Source organism: Silurus aristotelis, assembly GCF_946808225.1.
Source record: "Silurus aristotelis genome assembly, chromosome: 24".
NCBI classification, from domain to species: Eukaryota; Metazoa; Chordata; class Actinopteri; order Siluriformes; family Siluridae; genus Silurus; species Silurus aristotelis.
The window spans coordinates 18,164,335-18,187,852 of NC_139597.1; the positions used below are offsets into that span (position 1 = coordinate 18,164,335).

General features: G+C 39.1%; 2 protein-coding genes across 2 annotated transcripts; both read right to left on the reverse strand.

The window, feature by feature from the left end:
• Window positions 1–1,443: 1,443 nt before the first annotated feature.
• ssbp1 (single-stranded DNA binding protein 1) lies at window positions 1,444–8,743 on the reverse strand. Its single transcript, XM_083528674.1, has 7 exons — window positions 8,664–8,743; window positions 7,319–7,368; window positions 7,174–7,231; window positions 6,132–6,272; window positions 4,527–4,614; window positions 1,861–1,949; window positions 1,444–1,767 (listed from the first exon to the last, which is right to left on the reverse strand). The coding sequence occupies exons 2-7, from the start codon at window positions 7,340–7,342 to the stop codon at window positions 1,727–1,729; spliced, it is 441 nt and encodes a 146-aa protein (XP_083384800.1). The 5' UTR covers window positions 7,343–7,368; window positions 8,664–8,743; the 3' UTR covers window positions 1,444–1,726.
• Window positions 8,744–10,634: 1,891 nt separating this feature from the next.
• Window positions 10,635–21,983, reverse strand: cUnh12orf56 (chromosome Un C12orf56 homolog). Its single transcript, XM_083528550.1, has 14 exons — window positions 21,643–21,983; window positions 20,613–20,790; window positions 20,275–20,329; window positions 16,349–16,547; window positions 15,818–15,882; window positions 15,587–15,731; window positions 14,812–14,900; window positions 13,918–14,007; window positions 13,737–13,824; window positions 12,688–12,762; window positions 12,517–12,594; window positions 12,347–12,400; window positions 12,128–12,255; window positions 10,635–10,855 (listed from the first exon to the last, which is right to left on the reverse strand). The coding sequence occupies exons 1-14, from the start codon at window positions 21,892–21,894 to the stop codon at window positions 10,741–10,743; spliced, it is 1,611 nt and encodes a 536-aa protein (XP_083384676.1). The 5' UTR covers window positions 21,895–21,983; the 3' UTR covers window positions 10,635–10,740.
• Window positions 21,984–23,518: the final 1,535 nt, after the last annotated feature.

Below are 23,518 nucleotides of genomic sequence, written 5' to 3' on the forward strand. Positions count from 1 at the left end.
CTCCCTCCTACTCTCCATCCCTCCCTCATACTCTCCATCTCTACCTCATACTTTTCATCCCTCCCTCCTACTGTCCATCCCTCCATCCTACTTTCCATCCCTCCCTCCTACTGTCCATCTCTCCTTCCTACTGTCCATCCCGCCCTCCTACTGTCCATCCATCCTTCTTACTGTCCATCCCTCCTTCTTACTGTCCATCTCTCCCTCCTACTGTCCATCCCTCTATCATACTGTCCATCCCTCCCTCATACTGTCCATCTCTACCTCATACTCTCCATCCCTCTTTCATACTCTCCATCCCTCCCTCCTACTGTTCATCCCTCCATCATACTCTCCATCTCTCTCATAATGTCCATCCCTCCCTCCTACTGTTCATCCCTCCAACATACTGTCCATCCCTCCATATTACTGTCCATCCCTCCTTCCTACTGTCCGTTATAGTTTGACACATTCTATTATTATTAACAATAATGTTATTGCTGTTATCATTATCATTATTTTTAGTATTATATATAAATATCTATCTATCTGCCAGTCTGCCATCTTTTTATTTTGTTTATTATAATAAAAAAACATTATATAAATATAAATGTATATACAGTTTATAATGTTAATGAGAACCCCATTTGTTGAGGGAAAACAAAATCCTAACCTACATGGCCCTGTGTGAAAAAGTGTTTGCCCCCCTGTTAAAACTGTGGTTTATCACACCAGAGTTAAATTTCTTCAGCCACACCAGGCCACCAGGAAGGAGCAAAAAAGGAAGAACAAAGAGGAGGTTTATGAATGTGGTGAGGGAAGACATGCAGGTAGTTGGGTTGAAAGAGGCAGATGTATGAGAGGGGTATGGAGACGGATGATCCGCTGTGGCGCCCCCTAATGGGAGCAGCCGAAAGAAGAAGAATCTTTCTTTCATATATTAAAGAAAATCTTTCTTTTTAAACAAATTTCTTTTTCCAAATTTTCTTTTTCTCTTTCTTAAAAAATTTTCTTTTCTCTTCAATCTTTCTTTTACCTATAAAAAAATCTATTTCCTGCAATCAATCCTTTTATAATTCATCATATTTTTTTAAAACTAACTTTCCTTCATTCATATATTTCTTCCTTCAATCTTTCTTTCTCATATATATATATATATATATATATATAAAATATTTCATATTTTTAAACAAATTTTTTTTTTCTTCAAATTTATCCTTTTCTTTAATTTTTTTATTTTTTCTCTTATCTTCAAGCGTTCATATTTAGAAAAAAAATTGCTTTCCTGCAATCAATTATATATTACGTCCATCGTTTCTTTCTACTATGCAAAACTTTTGCACATAACTTTCAGACTTTGTAAAAATTCTTCCCCTCCACATCCCGAGCACAAACGCGATACTGAAACCTGCAGAAAATGTTAAAAAAAGCTTCTGAAACCAGAAACTCTGAACTGGTAGAATGTAAAAGCCTTAAAGGAAGCCTGATTTTATTTTTTATTTTTTTGCAGGAAACCAGTAACGAACAAGTCTCTATATCCAAAATATATGAGTTCAGTCATTGAAAAAACAGCAAGTCTTTTTTATCACAATACAATGTAAATTAGAAATAAAAGCTAATAAAGTTCTTCGACTGGTGCATAAAGTCACCGTCTGGTGCGGAATAAAACAAAAGAACAAAAGAACGTAAAGAAGGAATAAGAATATAATACACGGTGTATTGTTTTATGTGCTTTCGGGAAGATCCTTCACTCTCTGTCCCGTATTTCGCTCAAAAAGACGATGTTATCTGTAGACAGAGAAGGTCAGAAAGGTGTTAAGAACTTCCAGACTTGATCTAATGCCTGGGGAGATCATTCAGCTCTGATACGCGACGCTTCACCTGCTATGATGGTGGTGGCCTGCCGTTTCACGTTGTTCTTGTCCACGTACTCGCCGTAATCCAGCTTCCCTTCCACGAGGATCCGAGCCCTGGAGATATATTACATATGAATCTCTCACAGTGGAATAAAGAGCCCCGAATGTGTAGCAACCATCATCATCATCATCATCAAATAATAATCCATTGACATTTTCTCTCTCCTTTCATGTGTCACAAACTGAACCATATATGCACTGTATTGCACTATCCATCCACTTTTCTATCCATCCATCCACTTTTCTATCCATCTATCCAACCACCCGCCCGCCTGTCTGTCTGTCCGTCCACCTACATACCCATCCATCCATCCATCCATCCATCCATCCATCCATCCATCCATTTGTCTGTCTGTCTATTCATCCACCCATCCATCTGTCTGTCTGTTCATCTATCCACTCACCCGTCTATCTATCGGTCTGTCCATCCGTCCACCTACATACCCATTCACCCATCCATCCACTTATATGTATGTCCGTCCCTCCATCTATCTATCTCTGTCCATCCATCCGTCCATCTATTCACTCATCCGTCTATCTATCCATCCATCCATCTGTCCTCCGTTCACCCATCCATCTATTTATCCATCTCAAACTGAACCGATACTTTCCTGTAATCTGTATGTGTATATATTGACATTGTCTCAAAGCAGCTTTACACAAATCAACAGTGAAGGTGAATGGTGTGTGTTTGTCCCTGATGAGCAGCCGTGGCGACTGTGGCAAGGAAAAACTCCCTTAGATGTTATGAGGAAGAAACCTTGAGAGGAACCAGACTCAAAAGGGGAACCCATCCTCATATGGGTGACATCAAGAGTTTGGTCATAAATCTTTCAACAATACAGAACACTGGAGAGTGAGAAAAATGAGTATTTGAACCCTGCTATTTTGCAAGTTCTCCCACTTAGAAATCATGGAGGGGTCTGAAATTGTCATCGTAGGTGCACTGTGAGAGACATAATCTAAAATAAATAATCCAGAAATCACAATGTATGATTTTGATTTATTTGTATGATACAGCTGCAAATAAGTATTTGAACACCTGAGAAAGTCAATGTTAATATTTGGTACAGGAGCCTTTGTTTGTAATTACAGAGGGCAAACGTTTCCTGTAGTTTTTCACCAGGTTTGCACACACTGCAGGAGGGATTTTGGCCCACTCCTCCACACAGATCTTCTCTAGATCAGTCAGGTTTCTGGGCTGTCGCTGAAAAACACAGAGTTTGAGCTCCCTCCAAAGATTCTCTATTGGGTTTAGGTCTGGAGACTGGCTAGGCAACGCCAGAACCTTGATATGCTTCTTACAGAGCCACTCCTTGGTTATCCTGGCTGTGTGCTTCGGGTCATTGTCATGTTGGAAGACCCAGCCTCGACCCATCTTCAATGCTCTAACTGAGGGAAGGAGGTTTGGTCCCCAAAATCTCGCAATACATGGCCCCGGTCATCCTCTCCTTAATACAGTGCAGTCGCCCTGTCCCATGTGCAGAAAAACACCCCCAAAGCATGATGCTACCACCCCCATGCTTCACAGTAGGGATGGTGTTCTTTGGATGGTACTCATCATTCTCCTTCCTCCAAACATGTTTAGTGGAATTATGACCCAAAAGTTCTATTTTTTTATCTGACCACATGAATTTCTCCCATGACTCCTCTGGATCATCCAAATGGTCATTGGCAAACTTAAGACGTGCCTGGACATGTGCTGGTTTAAGCAGGGGAACCTTCCGTGCCATGCATGATTTTAAACCATGACGTCTTAGTGTATTACCAACAGTAACCTTGGAAACGGTGGTCCCAGCTCTTTTCAGGTCATTGACCAGCTCCTCCCGTGTAGTTCTGGGCTGATTTCTCACCTTCCTTAGGATCATTGAGACCCCACGAGGTGAGATCTTGCATGGAGCCCCAGTCCGAGGGCGATTGACAGTCATGTTTAGCTTCTTCCATTTTCTAATGATTGCTCCAACAGTGGACCTTTTTTCACCAAGCTGCTTGGCAATTTCCCCGTAGCCCTTTCCAGCCTTGTGGAGGTGTACAATTTTGTCTCTAGTGTCTTTGGACAGCTCTTTGGTCTTGGCCATGTTAGTAGTTGGATTCTTACTGATTGTATGGGGTGGACAGGTGTTATGCAGCTAACGACCTCAAACAGGTGCATCTAATTTAGGATAATAAATGTAGTGGAGGTGGACATTTTAAAGGCAGACTAACAGGTCTTTGAGGGTCAGAATTCCAGCTGATAGACAGGTGTTCAAATACTTATTTGCAGCTGTATCATACAAATAAATAGTTTAAAAATCATACATTGTGATTTCTGGATTTTTTTTTTTTAGATTATGTCTCTCACAGTGGACATGATTTCTATGTGGGAGAACTTGCAAAATAACAGGTGTTCAAATACTTATTTTCCTCACTGTGTGTGTATGTGTATGTATGTATGTATGTAATATATATATATATATATATATATATATATATATATATATATATATATACACATATACATACACACACACACACAAACATACATACATACATATATATATATATAAATAATTTATTTATTCACTGTAAATGTATTTACTGTACTTTACTGTCCGTCTGTCTTTTAAACCATCAGGTGTATTGGACACGTACCCTTTCTTTACGTAGTGATAGGCCACGTCTCTGAGCCCGGGCTTAAACACCGAGATCCTGTGCCACGTCGTCTTCTGACTCACGTCTCCTGCAAAAGTCACACATTCAGGACAGACGAGAGATGCAATGATTTTTCGCATCTTAAAAATCACACCCCTGAGCATAATGCATCTGTGCATTGTTTTGTCGTACAAGTTGATCTCGGATGTGCAGGCGTGGCCTCAATCCACCTCCTGCCTCATACCCCACGCTCCGGAGAAAACCCGAGGAGCAGCGCACATCAGCGACGTGAGTGCGCTTCATAGGTGACTTCATCGTTACTGCACTTTCACAGCATATCGGGTTACTTGCAGCAGCTGGTGTGAAAATGGGTTTTCACTCAGCTGCATTTTTAGCAAGCATGCAAAAGATGCGGGTTTCTGTTTAGGTTTCGATTTGCTTCGAGAAATAAACGAAGGTCAGTTTAACGAGAGGTTTTTTTTTGGGCGAGTACCATTTCCGTATTATATCATAGAACGAAATTCGTTTGACTTCATACACCAAAAACAGCATATTCCAACATTTCTACATAAAAGCAAATCACCAGTATAAAAAAATCCCACAATTTGACACTCGACCATCATTTTCTTTCTTAATTTTTTTTAAAACCCATTCGAAATACACTAAAGGATTTGGTGCACTAATATGTTGAAATGATACCAGGAGTTTTTCCACGATCCTGACATTCAGCATTAGCGTACTAGGGCAAATCAAATTGTTCTCGTCGTGTCTCAAATTGCATACTCCTTCACTATTGTCATTGAAAACTCTAACCTGCTTTGAATTTTTTTTCAAACTTAAAAATTGGATTTTTAAACCTATAGAAAAGTGTGTTCTGTCTTCGAAAAAGCATTACTGATAGTTTTTCCAGGTTGCTGTCATTATACAGTACGAGGGCGGCCTCTAGAGGCGAATCACAGATGCCATGTGCTGTTTGCTAAATTGTCTTTTTTTTTTACTCAATATTTATTTCAGGTAGCACATTTTTATGATTCAGTACTTTTTAATTAAAATTTTTGTAACAAAATCCAGTACTAATTTGAGTGTTATGTTTTTTTTTCCAGTATTCATTTAAAACCAGTTGATTAATCTGGTATTCTCATGTACTCAACACATCCTAATCATGTCAACAATCGAGACAAAAGCCCTTCAGCATAAAATCGTATTGTAAGAGGGTCCAATTTTGACATGATGCTGTGAATATAACTTTTTTTTTGGATGTAGATAAAATGTAGGGTTGCTGAAGAAAATGCATAACCTCTATTTGTGGCTCATCTGTCCATGACGTTTGCGAAACTCTGCTTGATGGATTGTATGCGTTTTTTTGGAGTTAACTCATTCGAAAAAAATAAATAAATGAAATTATATTCATTTACAGGGTGGCATAGGGGAAAACGGGAAAATTTGGAACTAGGAGTTGGCGACCTCGGGAATTGTTTGCTCCGTATGCCAAGAGAGTTCTAAAAGATCTCGCACTCGTTCAATTGTCGAAGTCCGGGGGGGGCACCAACTCCCAGTTCCAAAATTCTCTGTGCCACCCTGAAAAAATATATATTGCAGTATTACCTGTCTGTGAAACTTCCCCTTCTCCAGAGCGCCACATCTCATTAGTGGCCATAGAGAAGATGGTGACAGGGTTTCTTCCCTCAACCTGTCTCATAACAGGGTCCTGACCCACACGCCCCAGCAGCTGCACCCGGTTAATGGCTGAGAGAGGAGAGAGAAAGAGACAGACAGAGACAGACACAGAGAGAGAGAGAGAGAGAGAGAGTTACTCTGCGTTACGCCAAAATCGGATAACAGACAACACTACAATCTACAGCTGCCTACATCGCGCTAATAACGTCCACTAGCTGGGAATGGTAGCGGTCAACCGACTGTACTGATACCGATAGCTAGGACGGATCGTACTTGCCGACAACCGATTAATCAGTAGATGGTTTTGAAAGATGCTGAATAAAAAAAAAAAAAAAAAAAGGAAAACCCATAACACTTCAAGTAAAACAAAACTGAACAAAAAAATGGTGATGCACCATGAACACGAATGATGTACAGCATGTCAAAACAAACAGCACGTGGTGTCAGTGACTCGCCTCTAGAGGCCACTTTCGGACTGTATAATGACGGTTGACCTTCTCAGCCGCAACCCGTAAAAACAATCGGTATGGAGTTTTACCAGATAGCCGATAGTTCCAGGATTAAACTATCGGTGCCGATTAATCGGCGAAACAGATAATTCGATGGACATCTAGTAAGTAGGACCAAGCCTATTTTTTAAGGGTTACCTTGTTGCCACAAGTTATTCAAAACCCAAATAAATTTTTTTTTATCAGTAGCAGTGCTTTAACAAACCAAATTTACTAAACCGTGGAACAACATTTCAGGTGCCGTGTCCATGAATCTTGTAGTGATTTGGCGATTTCATGTATTGTAGAGTTATGGAACAGTTCTGGGCACTTCAAGATCAATAGAGGGGGTGCTGTAGAGCACGTCCAGTATGAGCTTCAAAATATTTATTTTTGTTATTTAAATTGTACAACAATCTGAATTAAAATGATTATTGTAAGGAGGGAAAAAATAAATAAATAATAAACATCACAAAACTTACATCTCTCCAAGATGAGACTGGTGTCTGTGGATCTGTGTCTAACAATCTGCCTGAATAACTGTACAATAAAACATTCACATGGTCAATCCTACACTGGAGAAAACTCAGAATCGGCATACTAAGATGTTCGATGGCGTATACTTACCAGTGCTGACCCGTTCCGGAGCATTTTGTAGGGATTTCTGTCTGGTCAATCTACAAAGGGAGGGAGAAGACAACGGAAACGGATATGAACTCTAAATAATCGAGAAAAAAAAAAAAAAAAAAAAGTGTCCATCCATCTGCCCACCAATCTGTCTGTCCATCCAACTTTTTATTATTTTTTAAAATTATAATAAAAAAACACAACACAATAGAAAGAAAAAAACTTTCAAAAAAGGTCACACTTCTCTAATATGATGAGGACGTCATTAGAATCATTCAAATGGTTGGATGCAACAGCGCCATCTACTGGATTGCAATTGGAAGCACAGCTTAACCAGAAAGGCAAATAAAGGGCAATAAGCCATTTTTTTCATGCTTGCTTAAATAACATGGATGTCAAAAATCACAAATAACCGTTTAAACTGTGGCCTCAGCAGGAACAAATAATAATAATAATAATAAAAAAAAACAGTTTGCTTACTTGCTTTCTACCAAAAGCGTTCCTGTTTTCTCTCTTTCTAAGCCTTATAAATACCTCGGTCATCGTTTCTGATAGCAATCCCAATAATTATTCCTTTCGACTTCTCAGCAAGATGTTTCGAAACCTTCCAAGACTATTCTTGATCTGTTGAATCTGGAATTTATCTGTTCCACTATTTCTACTTATAAACTTCGATTTATGATCCGATTTTATACCAGACACTTCATTATACTGATTCCTTCTTGCATTTATCAATTGGTTTCCCCATAAAAGGTCTTTTTTTTCCAGGTCGCTCTTCATCCCTCACTGTGCATCATCCCAAAGGTCAGGTGAGGAGATGATCCTCTTCACTTTACATGCAACTGAATCAATACATCACATCCTCCACAACGACTAACAAGTTCTCTAGCTTTTTATCCTTCTTTTATTCAGCAGAACTTCTGGGTTGCTTTTCTATTCTTCTCTTAGGAGCAGTACATCAGTGGTCGGTTTTCCCCATTTATTAACAGGAAGTGGGCTTTTTAGTACATCTATTCTCAAGAGCTTCACACCCATCATTATTATTATCATCATTATTATTATTATTATTATTTATTTACACACTCCTACTGTCCAGTCCGATCATATTTTCTGGACCTTCTCCATCCTGATTCCCTTTTCCACTATTCATTTTCGCTTTCCAATATGTTTTACGACATTCCTCCCTCTCACGTCTTCACCATTAACGCATTTTAATGCATTTAGTGCATTTTTTTCTCTCCTTCCTTACATTGCAAACACACACACACACGCAAAAATAAATAAATAAAGGATTCATCCCTCCATCATCCCGTTTAAAATTGAACTTCAGTTAAATTCAACTTACATGCACGCTGTTTGGGACGCACGCTGTTTCCGGTCCGGTTCGTAAAAGGTTCCGTGTTAACGTGCGCCCGGTGAATAGTTCCGCCCCCATTTATAATTATTATTTTTTACGTTGCGCTTAGCATAGTGTTCTAAACAGTTTAATAAATCAAACAACACAAAATGGTTTGTCTTGTTTTATTTCTGCACAAACCATTTCAACTTTTACTACATGGCCAAAAGAACTCTTGCACTCTATTACACCCAGATTTTTACTTCTTTGTCAAACCTGTACAACAGAAGTCTGAAGAGCACCAATATATAAAATGTCTCAGTATACACCAGAAATGTGTAATCACGAAGACATTAAGCTCACCCCCATTCAACACCTTTTGGATGAACTGGAACTGTTACTTAATTTCATGCAGTGATGGACCATCAGGTCCAGCATGGCCTTCTCTGCTGGCCTGAACTCTGACATATGTTTTCATATATTTTTGTCCATGAATATTTACAAAATGATTCCCAATAATTTATTCTCTCCATTGTGTAAGCTTCGGTTTCTATCCAATCAGATTTCAACCATCACCTGCAGCCAAAAGATATGCTGTAAGACCAGCATTGTGACCACTACAGGCTTTTTTTTATAAAGCATGAATCTGTATGCTGTTGAAGCTGTTGCTTTAACAAATCAAAATTGGAAACACCAAGACCCTCTAGCAGGCGTCTAATCATGTCGCCATTTTTACGTCCTTCGATTAGATGGTCAGAGAACAAATACTTTTGTGTTTTCTTTCCTGTAGAATTTTCACACAATTTGCGTTGATGTAAAATCCACAGGAAAAATGTCATGCAGAGAAATTCACCAAAATTACAGGGAAAATCTAGAGGTGATGTAGGCGGTGTAACTGTGGCAGCAGTGAAAGCTGTGTTTTCCAATAACATTGATGGTTTTTATAGCCATGGCATCATAATAATAGAATTAAAAGGGGGATTGATTCAGGTGTGACACCACTGAAAGCCTTGGTGTGAAAATGCACAGCCTGCTACTGGATTTCAGTGATGCTCTTGTCATCCAGCAATTTAAAAAGCCTTCAAAAATAAATGGAAGTTTTTATAACATCAAACTCGTGCTGGGTGTGATGATTGGGTGTTACTTTTGGCCCTATGGTGTATATCATTAGTGAAACAGACACAACAATATCCTACATTTCATTTCTTAATTGCCTGTAGATATCCATGAAAGTGTAAATCGTTTAACGATAGCTGAATAAAAACTGGATCATGAGACAGCTGTAGTGTGCATCATTGCTGAAATGGAAGAAACCAGCATGTACCTGGAACCATAAACTTCCCAGAAAGAGTTTATGTTTCAGTGGATCATCTTACCTGCAGTTAAGAAGTGCTGCTGTAATCATAAAGACTTTCCAGGACTTACAATAGGTTGATATGGATTATCGTACTGTTCCACTTTAATCTCTTTAGACTGTAAATAGTCTGGTTTTCTCCTGAGGTGTTTTTTAATCACTGGCTCTACATTTGACCACATCTGGATTTCTGTAACACTGCTTTGTGGCAATGGCTGTTGTTCAGACTGCTATATATAGTATACAGTGTATTATTTGAAATACAGCAACAGTGAATTAGAAACCTGGAGCCTGGTGTTGTTGTTGTTTAGATGTTTATTGCACAAGTATCTCCAGATGAGCTTTTTATGACATTAAAAGTAATTTCAACACAATAAAAATAAATAAAACATCCATGGTATAAGCAGTCATGGGTAATACAAATGTGTAATGTTTAGCAAACGATCATAGAGTCAGAATACACAAAGTCGGCCCCTTCACATGTTTATAAAATTTAATAATTATATATAAATATATATAAATATATAGAATATATAATAAATCTATATAAAAGTGTTCCTCTAGCTTTCTCAAAGTAGATATACACCACTTAGGAATCTATGATCATCGTTTATTAAGATAAAAACAAAACGAAGGATCCAGGGATTACAGAAGTCATGTGTGTGTGTGTGTGTGTGTGTGTGTGTGTGTGTGTGTGTGTGTGTGTGTGTGTGTGTGTGTGTGTGCCCGTCCTCAGGGCTTGTCAAGCACCAGGCTGAGCAGCTGTGAGAGAAGATGTTGTACTGGCCTACTAACAGGATAGTGAGGGGGAAGCTTGTCCTCCAATGCTGACTGTCTCACAAAATACCTACAAAACATCAGTATGTGAACGTTTTAGAAGAAGAAAGAAAAAGCAACAAAGTAAGTAACAAGTTATTTTTAGTTATTCTAACCTAACATAATTCAATCTAAGATCAACTAAATTGATCTAATCTAATCTAATCTAACTCAACCCTATATAACCTAATCTGACCTAAACTAATTTAATAATCCAACCCAACCTAATTTAACCTATTTTAACCTAACATAATCTAACCAAAACTAATCTAATTATACCTAATCTAATCTAACCTAATCAAATTGTATCAAAACTAACTTAAACTAACCGATCTTAAACTATCACAATAAACCCAAATTTCTTCCTCTTTGATTTCTCACCTTCTGTAACTGCACCAAAAGATGATGAACACTAACGTAAACTAAAGCAATCTAATCTAATCTAACCTAACCCAATCCAATCTAACCCAACCCAATCTAAACTAACCTAACCCAATATAACTGAAACCAATCTAATCTAAATCAACCTAATTTAACCTAACCCAACCCAATCTATTATAACGTAACCCAACCCCATCTAATCTAACCCAACCCAATCTAACCTACAGTAACCCAACCCAATCTAACCTAACCCAATCTAATCTAACCCAACCCAACCCAATCTAACCTAACCCAACCCCATCTAATCTAACCCAACCCAATCTAACCTACAGTAACCCAACCCAATCTAACCTAACCTAACCCAATCTAACCTAACCCAACCCAATGTAATCTAATCTAACTCAACCCAATCTAATTTAACATAACCCAGCCCAATCTATTATAACGTAACCCAACCCAACCCAATCTAATCTAACCCAACCCAATCTAACCTAACCCAATCTAATTTAACCTAACCCAGCACAATCTAATCTAACCCAACCCAACCAAACCTAATCTAATCTAATTCAGTCCAACCTAACCTAAAATAATCTAATTAAAACAAGCCTAAACCAAAGCCCAACCGAACTTAATCCAGCATGATAAACTCCATTTTAACCTGTAATCTCTCATCTTCTGTAACTGCACCAAAAGCTGAAGAAAACCAGGTGTATTCATTCTGATCTTCTGACACTCAGCTCATTAAAATTGTACAGTAAATGTATAATATTGTCATGTGATCATTTTAATCTGACACTGGCAGTAAACGATGCTGATTAGCATCACAGTCAAATCAGTTTTGAAAGAAGAGCTCGGTGTAGAATGGTGAATTTTTATGATTTCGATGGTTCAACATTCAGCCAACTTCAGCAGTCGCTCTCACCTGAACTCTTCTCTAAGTTCTGTACTAATGTAGGAGCTCACGGAGGTGTTGTGCTGCATGCAGGTCAGGAGTAAATGGCAGCGCTGGTACAGGAGAACAGCCTGTGATGGGCTCAAGGGAGATTCTGTCTGTTTCAACATAACAAAATATTAACGGATCAATATTTAAACCCCTTTTCCCACATGAACATCCGACTAGCATATTATATTGTCCATTTACCGAATATGACAGGGCCAGAACCACACACTGGGCCTGATAACCCATAAACAGGAGCTGGACACGGACAGATAAAAAAATCAGTGGATTTAGGGATCTAATGACAAGCTAGGTTTTATTTTACATTATAATAATGTAAAATATAATAGTGATAATAGTGTAAAGATACTTACAAAATAAGGGTGGGCTTGAAGAGTTTGAAAAACCCAAGCCACTGTGAGAAAGTGACCGACGTTCGGGATGCGACTCGTCTTTCAAAAATCAGAACGAAGTCGTATCAGTGCAAGGATTAATACACTGGTTGTGTGTGACTGAGTGTATAAATGTGTGACAGCATGACATACTTCCTGACAAAACATCACCAACTCAAAAAGCAGAACGGATGCTGCCTCCAGATATTCTGCTTGTAAAACCTGTAGCTGTGACACACACACACACACACACACACACACACACACACACACACACACACACACACACACACACACACATACACACATCCTGGAATGTTAAATACATTATTATAATATATAATATCTATAATTATTACTGTAAGCTTTTGTGTATTCAGAAAAATCAATTTGGATTTGTGATGTAATTGCAGTGTAGATTTTCAGCGTTTTATTTACAATGGAATACAGAAAACATATCAAAAGTTGAAACTGAGGAGACGTGTGTAGCATAACCTCTTCTAACAACAATCTGTTCATGTGTGCAAACTGAGGAGACCAGTTGCTGGAGATTTTGGGGAGAGAGATATGGTCTGTGTGTGATTCTAGCTGTTCAACAGTTCAGTCTTCTTTGTTGTGTTTTTCATTTCATGTTCAGCCAAATGTTTTTTAATGGTAAAAGGTCTGGACTGGTGGCAAGCCAGTTCAGCACCTGGATCCTTGCGTATTTGTTTTCTACAAACCCAGACGTTTGTATCATTAGATGTATAAGTAAATGGCGGTGATACAGGTAGGTATAAAATAAAATTACAAATAAATAAATGAAATAAACGATGATAGTGACTATTTAACTTGATTTACCCTGCAGGATCTTGGTTTTCTTAATGATTATATAGATGATATGTATATGCCTCAAGCCTCAATGCTGCCAAAATGCTATGGGGCCCTTAGGCCCTTAACTTTTTTTGCTTCAGGTGATTGAATCATGTCTGACTCTGGTCAACAAGTTGAGCTATGCAAAGGAAGAATTTAACTGTAGTGTATATGTGACAAATGAAAGTCTTTCTATTATTTTTCCAGTAAGGTACAAGATTTCGCTTCTTTGTCGCCACTCATTTCTAGCGGAAAAGGTTAATGAGTTAAAAAACGCTACTCACGGTTCTCAAGTATACCCTTATTGCATATTAAAAATAAAAATCATAAATAAAAGTGTCCCGTCTCACCTCTGTGTGCGACGCAGAATCGCATTCACAAAGCTTCAGCTCCGGATCACACGCCAAAGCCGTGAGCAAGGCCGCAGTCACGCTTCCCCTGAAACACGTTAAAGCCTCCTCAGTAAACAGCACATTTAAATGCACTACTCTATAACCACATGGTCCAGGAATAAAATTTGAGGTTACTCACTGCTTGGATGTGAGCACGTTAAAGCGATTAGGTCCTTTATCCATCTCACCAAACATCAGGCTTATGGTCTGAACCACTAGCATGGAGAGCCTGTAGGCCAACACACACACACACCAGTGTAGCACATCGCCGACGTGAATACGCAAATGTATGTTCTGGTCCAGTCATTTTTTCACAATTTGGAACAATCAGTACTACGACAAATACATACAATGAGAATGAAATACGTAGATGTTTGTATTTTTGTATTTGGAATTGTTAAGTTGCTAAGCTAACTGTTTGCTAACTCTCTCTCTCTCTCTCTCTCTCTCTCTCTCTCTCTCTCTGCTTTCTGATCATTGTTCGATCCCCCTTTCCCTAAAACCTACTAGTAAATGTTTGGTAAATCTGTGAAGAAAGCAGATGTATCTTCAGAACATGCTAAACCTGATCTTGGAATTAAAGCGTGGAGCCTGGAGTTAATCCCCCACATCCTATCAAATGTTTGTTCTTTGTAAAAGTACTGCTGATAGCTCATCGCTAGTGAAATTACCAAACGACTGTCTATTGTAGATCCTCATTGTATGATATATACGTATATAAGAGCTAACCAACGGCTATGTAATCCACGACGTGAGGTAAAGAAGCACCTTTTGCAAAGCCAAGTGCATTAATATTAGTAGCTACACCTTCCAGCCAATCAGAATCAAGTATTCTCAAGCAGACCACCGATGTTAGTCATTATATATACGATTTTTCTTCTGCACACCGGTAAAGTGGCTTCCAACACTAAGTAGTGACCTAAGAGAATGTCCTGGTGAACCTGAGGGGATTATAGCGTCTGTATCTCATTCAGCCTGCAGGAAGATCTCACAGTTTTAATGGTGTCAAACAGGGTGCTAGGATTGGACTCACAGCAGCTTGTCAGCGGTGTGTAATCGGTCCTGAGAGAGCTGCAAGCTGTCCGACAGCGTCTTCACCAAGAACGGATAGAGCTCAGGTGACTGTAGGACACATACGTGGATAAAACATATACATTTATGGCATTTGGCGGATTAATTTATCCTGATACCCTCTTGCCTTGCTCGAGGACCCAAAAGTGGTTAACCCAGCACTTGGTGATCACAACCTCAAGATCCAAGGCCTGTTGAACCTTGACAACTGAGCTACCACCAACCTGCACATTTCTGTGCTTCATCGCCATACATTCAATCCCAAAAGTAAGTATCCCTTCATTACAAACATCTTTCATTCAGAAGGAAAGCCTGCCATCATTGCTATGAGCAGTCGCAGAAAATTCCCTCAATTTTACATTCATGGCATTTGGCAGTTACATTATCCAGAGTGACTTGGGACTAAGGGCCCTGCTCTAGGGCCCAGCAGTGGCAGCTTAATGATGGTGGACGCAAAAGTGCGGATGAAAGTGCGGACGCGAAGCGTGTTCAGACAAAAACGCCGTTTTCAAATTGATCCGTAGTTAAGGCATTGGCCCCCTGATCAAAAGGTCACTAGTTTAAGTTCTAGCAATACAAAGCTGCCCCTGCTGGGCCCTTGGGCAAGGCTCTTACCCCTCATCTGCCCACTTGTAAGTCGCTCTGGCTATGGGTGTCTGACATGCTAAACATGTACCCTCGAAATTCCAGTGTGTTGGGTGTAATTCAAGATCTGCCGATCGTGGCTGAACGGGTACCTTCCAGAAGAGCGTTTTGACGGCAGGGTCATGATGTGCAGCTGTACAGAGCTCCTGAAGCAGCAGGTACAAACTCTCCAAGCCGAGCTCGTCCTGTAACAGCTCCCCCCTCAGCTGGCTGAACAGGTGACACGTCCGCTCCAAGCTACGCAAAAACAAAATAAATAGGTGGATATACAGTAAGTGTAAGCCTTAGTGTGGTACTGCCTGAACAAGAAAATATGCGAATACCTGATTTTGTGTTTGTGCTTCTTGGAAGATGGTGAGGACGACACGGTGCATCTCAGTGTTGATCTCTATAACAGCACATGACATGCACATTGCATAGTTTGTTAGAAGGAATTCCCTGTAATGTAAACTTATCAAATAAAAGCTCTCTCTCTATCTCTGTTTCCTTTTTTTTGTCACCACCAGATGTCGGCATTTTGTCCCTGTGTCAGTAATTAGCGCCCATTGTTAGCCTGGTGTGTATTTAAGGCTACGACTAGACAAATCCAGACACATTCGAAAACGCTCCACATCCACCTATCGTTTTCGTTCGTTTCCTTTAAGATTTTTTTCCTGATTTTTTTCAAGAAGACCCATTAGAGCTCCTGCCTCTAAATGGTATTTATCTCTATGGGTTATTCACATTACCAGATACGCAATCTTTTTTGCCAATCGTGCGCTAATCACATGTAACTTGTAGGATGATCATCGCAACCAAACAGGCCAAACAGACATAAAAACACCCTGAACACACCACAACATGGCATCTCTTACCATGATGTAACTGTTCCAGGATCTTTGCAGATGGATGTATATTTCTGACGTGAGCATCACAGCATACAGGTGAAGCTCAGCCACATTTTTCTCTCCTTTTTCCGTCGTTTTCTCTCGTTCCCCGGCTGCTCGCTTTTTCAACCTGGCCAGGACGGAACTCTTAGTTGTTCGGTAGTCCTGGCATCCATCTTTGTCACCTCTGGAATATGGATGCGGTGATCGCTCAGTGTTGGAACATGAATCATTCACTTTCACATACACCACTCATGAAAACGCCTCCAATTGTTTCCTCTCAGGACCAAAACCTTTATATCCATCATATTAAGTATGAACAATGAACTCAGCGTTTTTACAGTAACCATGATGTAGTTCATACTTAGAAACCCTTTTCCACCACAACGATGGAAGAAGGATGGTTCGACTTCAACATCCTCAAGATCCATGATGTTACCGAGCAACTCAAGAACTTTGTTTTGGATTTTGACTGTACGGTTTTCTAACAGGCGCTAAACCTATATATTATTTTATACAACTTTAAAATATACCAGTCCCCAGTTTCACAGATCACATTTGTTCCTTGTTATTCAATGACGTTGTACGATAGTACCGGGCGACATAATTCCCTGAGCTGGGTTTGAAGAGTTACCTCAGCGACACCAAGTTGCATTTTCACGGAACTCCTGCGCTGATTCTACCCCTCTAATATGCCCTCTAGCCTCCTCGCTGTCCTAGTGGCTGCTCTTTCTCACGAGCTCTACATCTGTTAATCCAGACCTAATGACCTCCCCGGGGTTAGTGTTAGTGAGTTGCAGTGCTAAACATACCCATGCACTCCGCGACTCACTTCATCTAGAAACACGAATAGGCTCAGAGGAACTGAGGAGAGCGAGGACTACCGTCGTGGCTTTTAATTTGGTCAGAAGTTTGACTTTGTGGCAGAGGAAATGGTGGTCCCCCAATTTTGTACAGACCCCTCTTTCAGTCAGGATTTATATCTTAGACCATTCCTACACATCTTCTTCTTCTTCTGGGGATCCTCCTTTGTAGGTTGGGTCCTTACCATGCTGAAAGGAGATTCACATAGTTTGGGGTGATCTGACAGGATCTTGTTTTATTGTGAGAAAGAGCTTGTGTGTAGGTGCCCCACCCCAAAGCCTAGACATGGGAAGATTACAAGATATTAATGCCCATGTAAAAGAAAGCAGTATGTGTCAGATGTTTTCTCCAGCACCTTTAATGCAGCTGTAGGTGCAGTGTAGCTGCTACACTGACTCAGGACTACAGTTTGCACCTGATCACTAACACTGCAAGCCTCAACATTGTTTATCTGTCATAAATAGACATTCGGTGCAACCCAGATAAGGATGGTTTTCCTTTTGAGTCTGGTTCCTCTCAAGGTTTCTTTCTTATGCCGTCTCGGGGAGTTTTTCCTTCGCCACAGTTACCACCGGCTCGCTCATTTTTATCACCACATTACCTGTGTAAAGCTGCTTCGAGACAATGTTCGTCATTAAAAGCACCATAAAGAATTTATCGAGTAGGTCTCTCAGGAGCTTCCAGTTCTTCGTTTTCTTTTTCACGTTCGTCATTAAAAGCACCATAAAAAATTTATCGAGTAGGTCTCTAAGGAGCTTCCAGTTCTTTGTTTTCTTTTTAATTTTGAAGGCTTCTTGGTGACCATTTTGTAGACTTGTTGTTGTTTTTTTTTTTACAATGACATTTACAGTGTTTGCTGTGAGACGTACCACATCGTAAACGTCTCAAAAAGCCACCTGTGGTCATTAAGTGCTGTTTTTTTTTTTATTACATCGTCTTAAAATGTGCACGTACAAAGTAAGTATTTTCTATTAATATGTTTAAAAGCAAGCGAAACCCGATAGCAATAGAAACAGGGTCAGCTTATGTAGCAGGCCACACCGAACTCATTAAAAAGTCATAGGTAACTTGATTAAGCTTCTCTTCTCTTCTATTCTCTTCTCTTTTCTTCTCTTCTCTTCTCTTCTCTTTCTCTCCAGGGCTCACATTTCAGACACCATTTGTTCTTCCACATAAAACAAGTAAAAAGTCCAGTTAAATCCTACCTTGCTATAAAACGTAAATATGCGTATACAGTGCATTCAGAAAGTATTCAGACCCCTCCACTTTGACCAGCCCTGGGAAGAGTCCTAGATCTTGGAAATGCATGGTCTTCTATAGAGAGGTGTGTGCCTTTCCAAATCATGTCCAATCATGTGGACTTTTTTAAATTGTAAAAACAAAATTGTAAAGTCATCATGGAGTATTAAGTCACTTCAATATGAACGATTGTTGTATCACATACAATATAACAAAACTGAAAAAAGTGACGGGGGTCTGAATGCTTTTCGTATGCACTGTATATACATTATATTTTCAAAGGTATTGGGACACCTGACCTTTCCTGCTACATGTGGTTCTTTTCCGAACTGTTACCACAAAGCCGGAGGCACTAGATTGTACAGGATGTCTTTAAATTCATGTGTGCATGTCTACAAGATTGTATTTCCATCATCCTTTTAATCGTCCTGTTTTCTTTTTTCTATTTTGTTTCCAGGCCAACAAATACCACCCCCCACCCCACATCCCCTTGTGCGCTGGAGGGCCGAGATGGGTGAAAAAACAGTTGTGAAAAACCAACAATGTCTCGGGCTATGCTTGTAAACCAACCCTAAAGCTACATGACAGTGTCCTTAAGCAGTCTGATCAGAACATTTTGGGTTTCTCAGTCTCCAAGCAGGAACGACAACAAAACACTATATGGTATGAACAGTGTTGAGGATAAAGTATTGAATTAAACAGCTAATCACGACACAAACTCGCTATGCTAGTAGCTGCACTGACTGATTATACTTAGGCTAAGTCAGATTAGCGTGCGAGGCTAATCCTGTTCTGACGCTGTAATATTAATCAAAGCTAAGCGTTTATCCCTGTCTCGCTGTGCACACGCTGTGTCCTCGCTGGACTTGTCCTTTCAAGCCATTGTACACAAGCCAGTCAGTAAAAACATGTACTGTGGAGATAAGCAAAGCAGGACAACAGAAACTCGGCGTGGCGGTTCGAGACGAGACGGGTTTATTGATGCGTAAATGTTGTAAAACTGAGCGAGTGGCCAGGAAATATAAAAAGTCTCTTCCAAAAAAAGTTGTCTCCTGATTACAATGCAAGGTGTAAGAAAGCCAAAGAGTAGAAATATTGTAAAATAATGAAAAATGTAGTTGATGAAACTTCTGTTCAAGTGATCTTTAGATTTTTATATTTCTTTTACTCGTGCTCCAAAATAATTACATTTGTACTTAATGGTCATTTAGACTGGAAATGAATATAATTGTAATTTAATCTTAATAAAAATAAAAGGGTAATATATAATTATTTTTTAATTAAGAAGCTTCGACCCACCTTTTCACTTTTTAAATCATTTGTGAGGTAATAATTTGTGAATACTATATTCCAAAAAATATATAAATTTTTTAAAATGTTAATTAGTTTAAAATACATACTACAGGCACAAAAAATTTAAGAAATAAAACACACTAGAAGGGTGACTGACTGATCAACATCACCTGTGGAACATTCTTTTAAAACTCAAGCACTTCAACATATTAAAAGTGAAATAAAATAAGTCAAAAATTTAAATACTGGTAAAAAAATGTGTGTGTTAAAACATCACAAATCACCATGTAAAGTTAAAAAAGGAACGAACTTATAAAATATTTGGAAAATTCAGCAGGAATTTCTTGAAGATCAGAGAAAGGGGGGAAAAATTTTATTTGTATGTATAGTATTTATGTAATTTGGTTCTATAATGTTCTTAATATCCTTTTTTCATTCTTAGCTACATTTCTCCTCGTCGTATGCGGATTGTCGAATCATAGAAAACAGTGTGTGATTATGCAAAGTCGAATCTTTACCTAGTCGAAGATGGAGACCTTCTCCGCTCGGGACCCTGCTGAACCCTGCCGAACCCTGCCGATTAGCAATTGTGAACATACAAAGTAAATAGTCAAGTCAAGAGACTTTTATTGTCATTTCTACTTGACTTGAAACAACACCAATAATTTGTTTTATTTAGAGAAAAAGTAACAACAGAAAATCAGCAACTTTATTAATGAATGTACAGAATATGGATATATCGTAAAATCACGACGATAAACACAGGATTGACAGCGTTATTTGAGTATTTTATGTTCATTTGACTTGCTACATTACTTTGAAAAATTTGAATCTCTGCTAGAGCTTGTTGAATTACCCTCTGGAGAGCGTCCGTGTCCGTAGTCGTCTGGGTGACAGGGCGTGGCAGCAGACTGAGTCTCCCTTTCTCTCGAGACATGTCTTCCAACATCTTTGGGGAAATGTGTGTGCACGACACGTATATGAAGTGACTGCTCTTGGACCTTGCCACTCAGGAAGTCTGGGAGATCATTGATCTGTGGGTGAATTCTCATACTTAATGGTCATTCATTTATTCATTCACCTATACATCATCTCCAGTAAGCAATATATCCTTTCTTCTTTTTATCAAATATTTATGCACAATGTATAGTCAGCTGGTTCTGGTGTTCTGTAGTTCTGGTGCTCAGTAGCGCTAACCAGAGGACTAATTAGTGGTTCATTAATAATTCATTACGAACGTCTGAAAATTTGGTATAAAATCCGTAGGAAAGAACCCATAAAAATATACCACATTTAAAATAGAAAGCAGGAAATGAATCAGAAAAAAACACACAAAAACACACATTAAAACAGAGAAAATACAAAAAAGCAAATACTTAAAGTACAAAAAGGGTAAACAAAATGGCAACACGTAAAAAATTTTATACTGCTATATTATTATTACATAAAAATTGGAAAACAAAACACACACGTAAAAACACAAAAAACCTGAAGACACAAAATGTGTTCCTTTAATAGCACCTGTCTGTCTGGGTGTTAGTATGAGCTTATACACACACACACACACACACACACACGCACACACACACACACACACACACACTGTGATATATTATATAAATGTTGATTATAGTTTTATAAGACCAGCGTCTGAATTGAATTGAAGTCTTATGGGAGGTCCCCAGTTTTTGTGTAATTCATATATTTTTTACTTGTCATGGGGGTCCCTAATGCCTTGAGGGGGGGGGGGGGGGGGTCCCAAGTAAAAAATTATATGAATTAGACAAAAACTGGGGACCTCCCATAAGACTTCAATTCGAGCACTGTATGAGTTATATATTATAAAAGTTAAATATTTGTTAATTGTAGTTGTAGAAGTTACTGACCAGCTCGATGTGCAGGATGTGGCTGAAATGCAGAGCTCTATGCAGTGTGCGGGGATGAAACTCGGTCACATAAACGGAATCGTCGGTGAGAAGAACGTGCATGAACACCTTGTCATGTCGTTCCGATACGACCACGCACGCCTCGTAATAGCGAATGCGCTCGTGCACGTCTCGTTCGGCTCTCCTCTTCAGGAAGGTCTCCAGTCTGCTGTTGCGCCGACACACACGGGAGTGTGAGACAGGAGCGGCCATGAGGTCCACCTGAGTCACACACACAACCCTGCATCATACACTCCTACAGAACTCAGATCATCCACACACACACACACACACACACACACACACACACACACTGAAATGTAATCTAAAATAAGCAGAAATAACTAAACATACTTTAAAAATATTTATTAGATTACAGAACAGGTCTATGTTTTAACGGGAAATGTTAAAAAGTTTTTATTTGTTTGTTTGGTTTTTGGAAAAGGTGGATTTATTCATTTTTAAGTGGCGCCACCTGGTGGATTCATAAATGTGGAAAATGCGCAGATGCCCCAACAATCTTCATGCATTACGTATGATTAGATAGATAGATAGATAGATAGATAGATAGATAGATAGATAGATAGATAGATAGATAGATAGATAGATAGATAGATAGATAGATAGATAGATAGATAGATAGATAGATAGATAGATAGATAGATAGATAGATAGATAGATAGATAGATAGATAGATAGATAGATTATTAAAAGTTCAGACACCTGCAGGTTCTGCTTAAACATTAACAAAGTAATTAAACTTCACAGAACATAAATGAGCCACTAATTGGCCCTGGAGCTTCACCACTCATCAAAGACAGACCACACATTAAAATGGACAAAAAAAAATCGTTTACACTCAGACACAAAAATGTCTAAGATCTCAAAATGTAATGAGTAAAAATGGGGGTCTATGAGCTGGACTGCTGTTCCTTTTTTTTTTACTGAAAACCTGAGATGGAAGTTCTGGAAGACTACAACTACTATTACATGATTAATTGCTAGGTAATTTGGTTCACTCCACTTCTCCAATACAGCTCTTTAAATGTTTTCTCACAATCTCGACAGAACGAGTTGTTTTCACATTATCACAACTTTTTTTTTTATCTTGACCTAACAAAAGTTGTTTGATTACGACTTGAATGGTCACCTGATCTTTCCTGCTATATGTGGTTCTTTTCCAAACTGTTACCACAAATCTGGAGGCACTCAATTGTACAGGCCGTCTTTAGATGGCGCTCTAATCAAATTTTGCATTCCCTTCAACTTGGAAACCCAAAACCTGTTCCAGCATGGCGATGCCCCTGTGCACAAAGTGAGCTCCTTGAAGATCTGGTTTACATGCTTTGGAGAGGAAGATCTCCTGCTATAGAGCTCTGATCTCATCTCTACTGAACACCTTTGGGATGAATGTGAACGCTGACTGCACCCCAGGTCTTTTCACCTACATCAGTACCTGCTTTTCATAACACCCTTGTGACTGATGAACACAAATATCCATAAGCACACTCCAAAATCTAGTGAAACATCTTCCCAGAAGAGTGGAGGGAATTGTAAGAGCAAATTGGGACTAAATTTGGAATGCAATGCTCAAAAATCACATACCATACTTATGACCAGGTGTCCAAATAGTTTCGAAAATACTGAACTGTGTTTTGAAAATGTTTTAACTTTTTACATATATTATCATAAGGAATATTTCCTGATTAAACTGCTAATTTTTGGTGGCAGAATGTAGTACACATACATGTAGTGTGTGTGTGTGTGTGTGTGTGTGTGTGTGTGTGTGTGTGTGTGTGTGTGTGTGTGTGATGACTGACCATAAATGTTTTCTTCA

What these genes read in the sequence shown, in the direction of transcription:
- ssbp1 (XM_083528674.1), bottom strand. Translation starts at nt 7,342, where the DNA reads ATGCTCCGGAACGGGTCAGCACTG. An exon ending in CAGTCTCATCTTGGAGAGAT is followed by an intron (nt 6,273 to 7,173) that starts GTAAGTTTTGTG and finishes CTCCTCTCTCAG; the next exon opens with CCATTAACCGGGTGCAGCTG. An exon ending in AGGGGAAGTTTCACAGACAG is followed by an intron (nt 4,615 to 6,131) that starts GTAATACTGCAA and finishes TGACTTTTGCAG; the next exon opens with GAGACGTGAGTCAGAAGACG.
- cUnh12orf56 (XM_083528550.1), bottom strand. Translation starts at nt 21,894, where the DNA reads ATGGCCGCTCCTGTCTCACACTCCCGTGTGTGTCGGCGCAACAGCAGA. An exon ending in CACACCGCTGACAAGCTGCT is followed by an intron (nt 14,008 to 14,811) that starts GTGAGTCCAATC and finishes GTTGGCCTACAG; the next exon opens with GCTCTCCATGCTAGTGGTTC. An exon ending in TTCAAGCCCACCCTTATTTT is followed by an intron (nt 12,401 to 12,516) that starts GTAAGTATCTTT and finishes GTCCGTGTCCAG; the next exon opens with CTCCTGTTTATGGGTTATCA.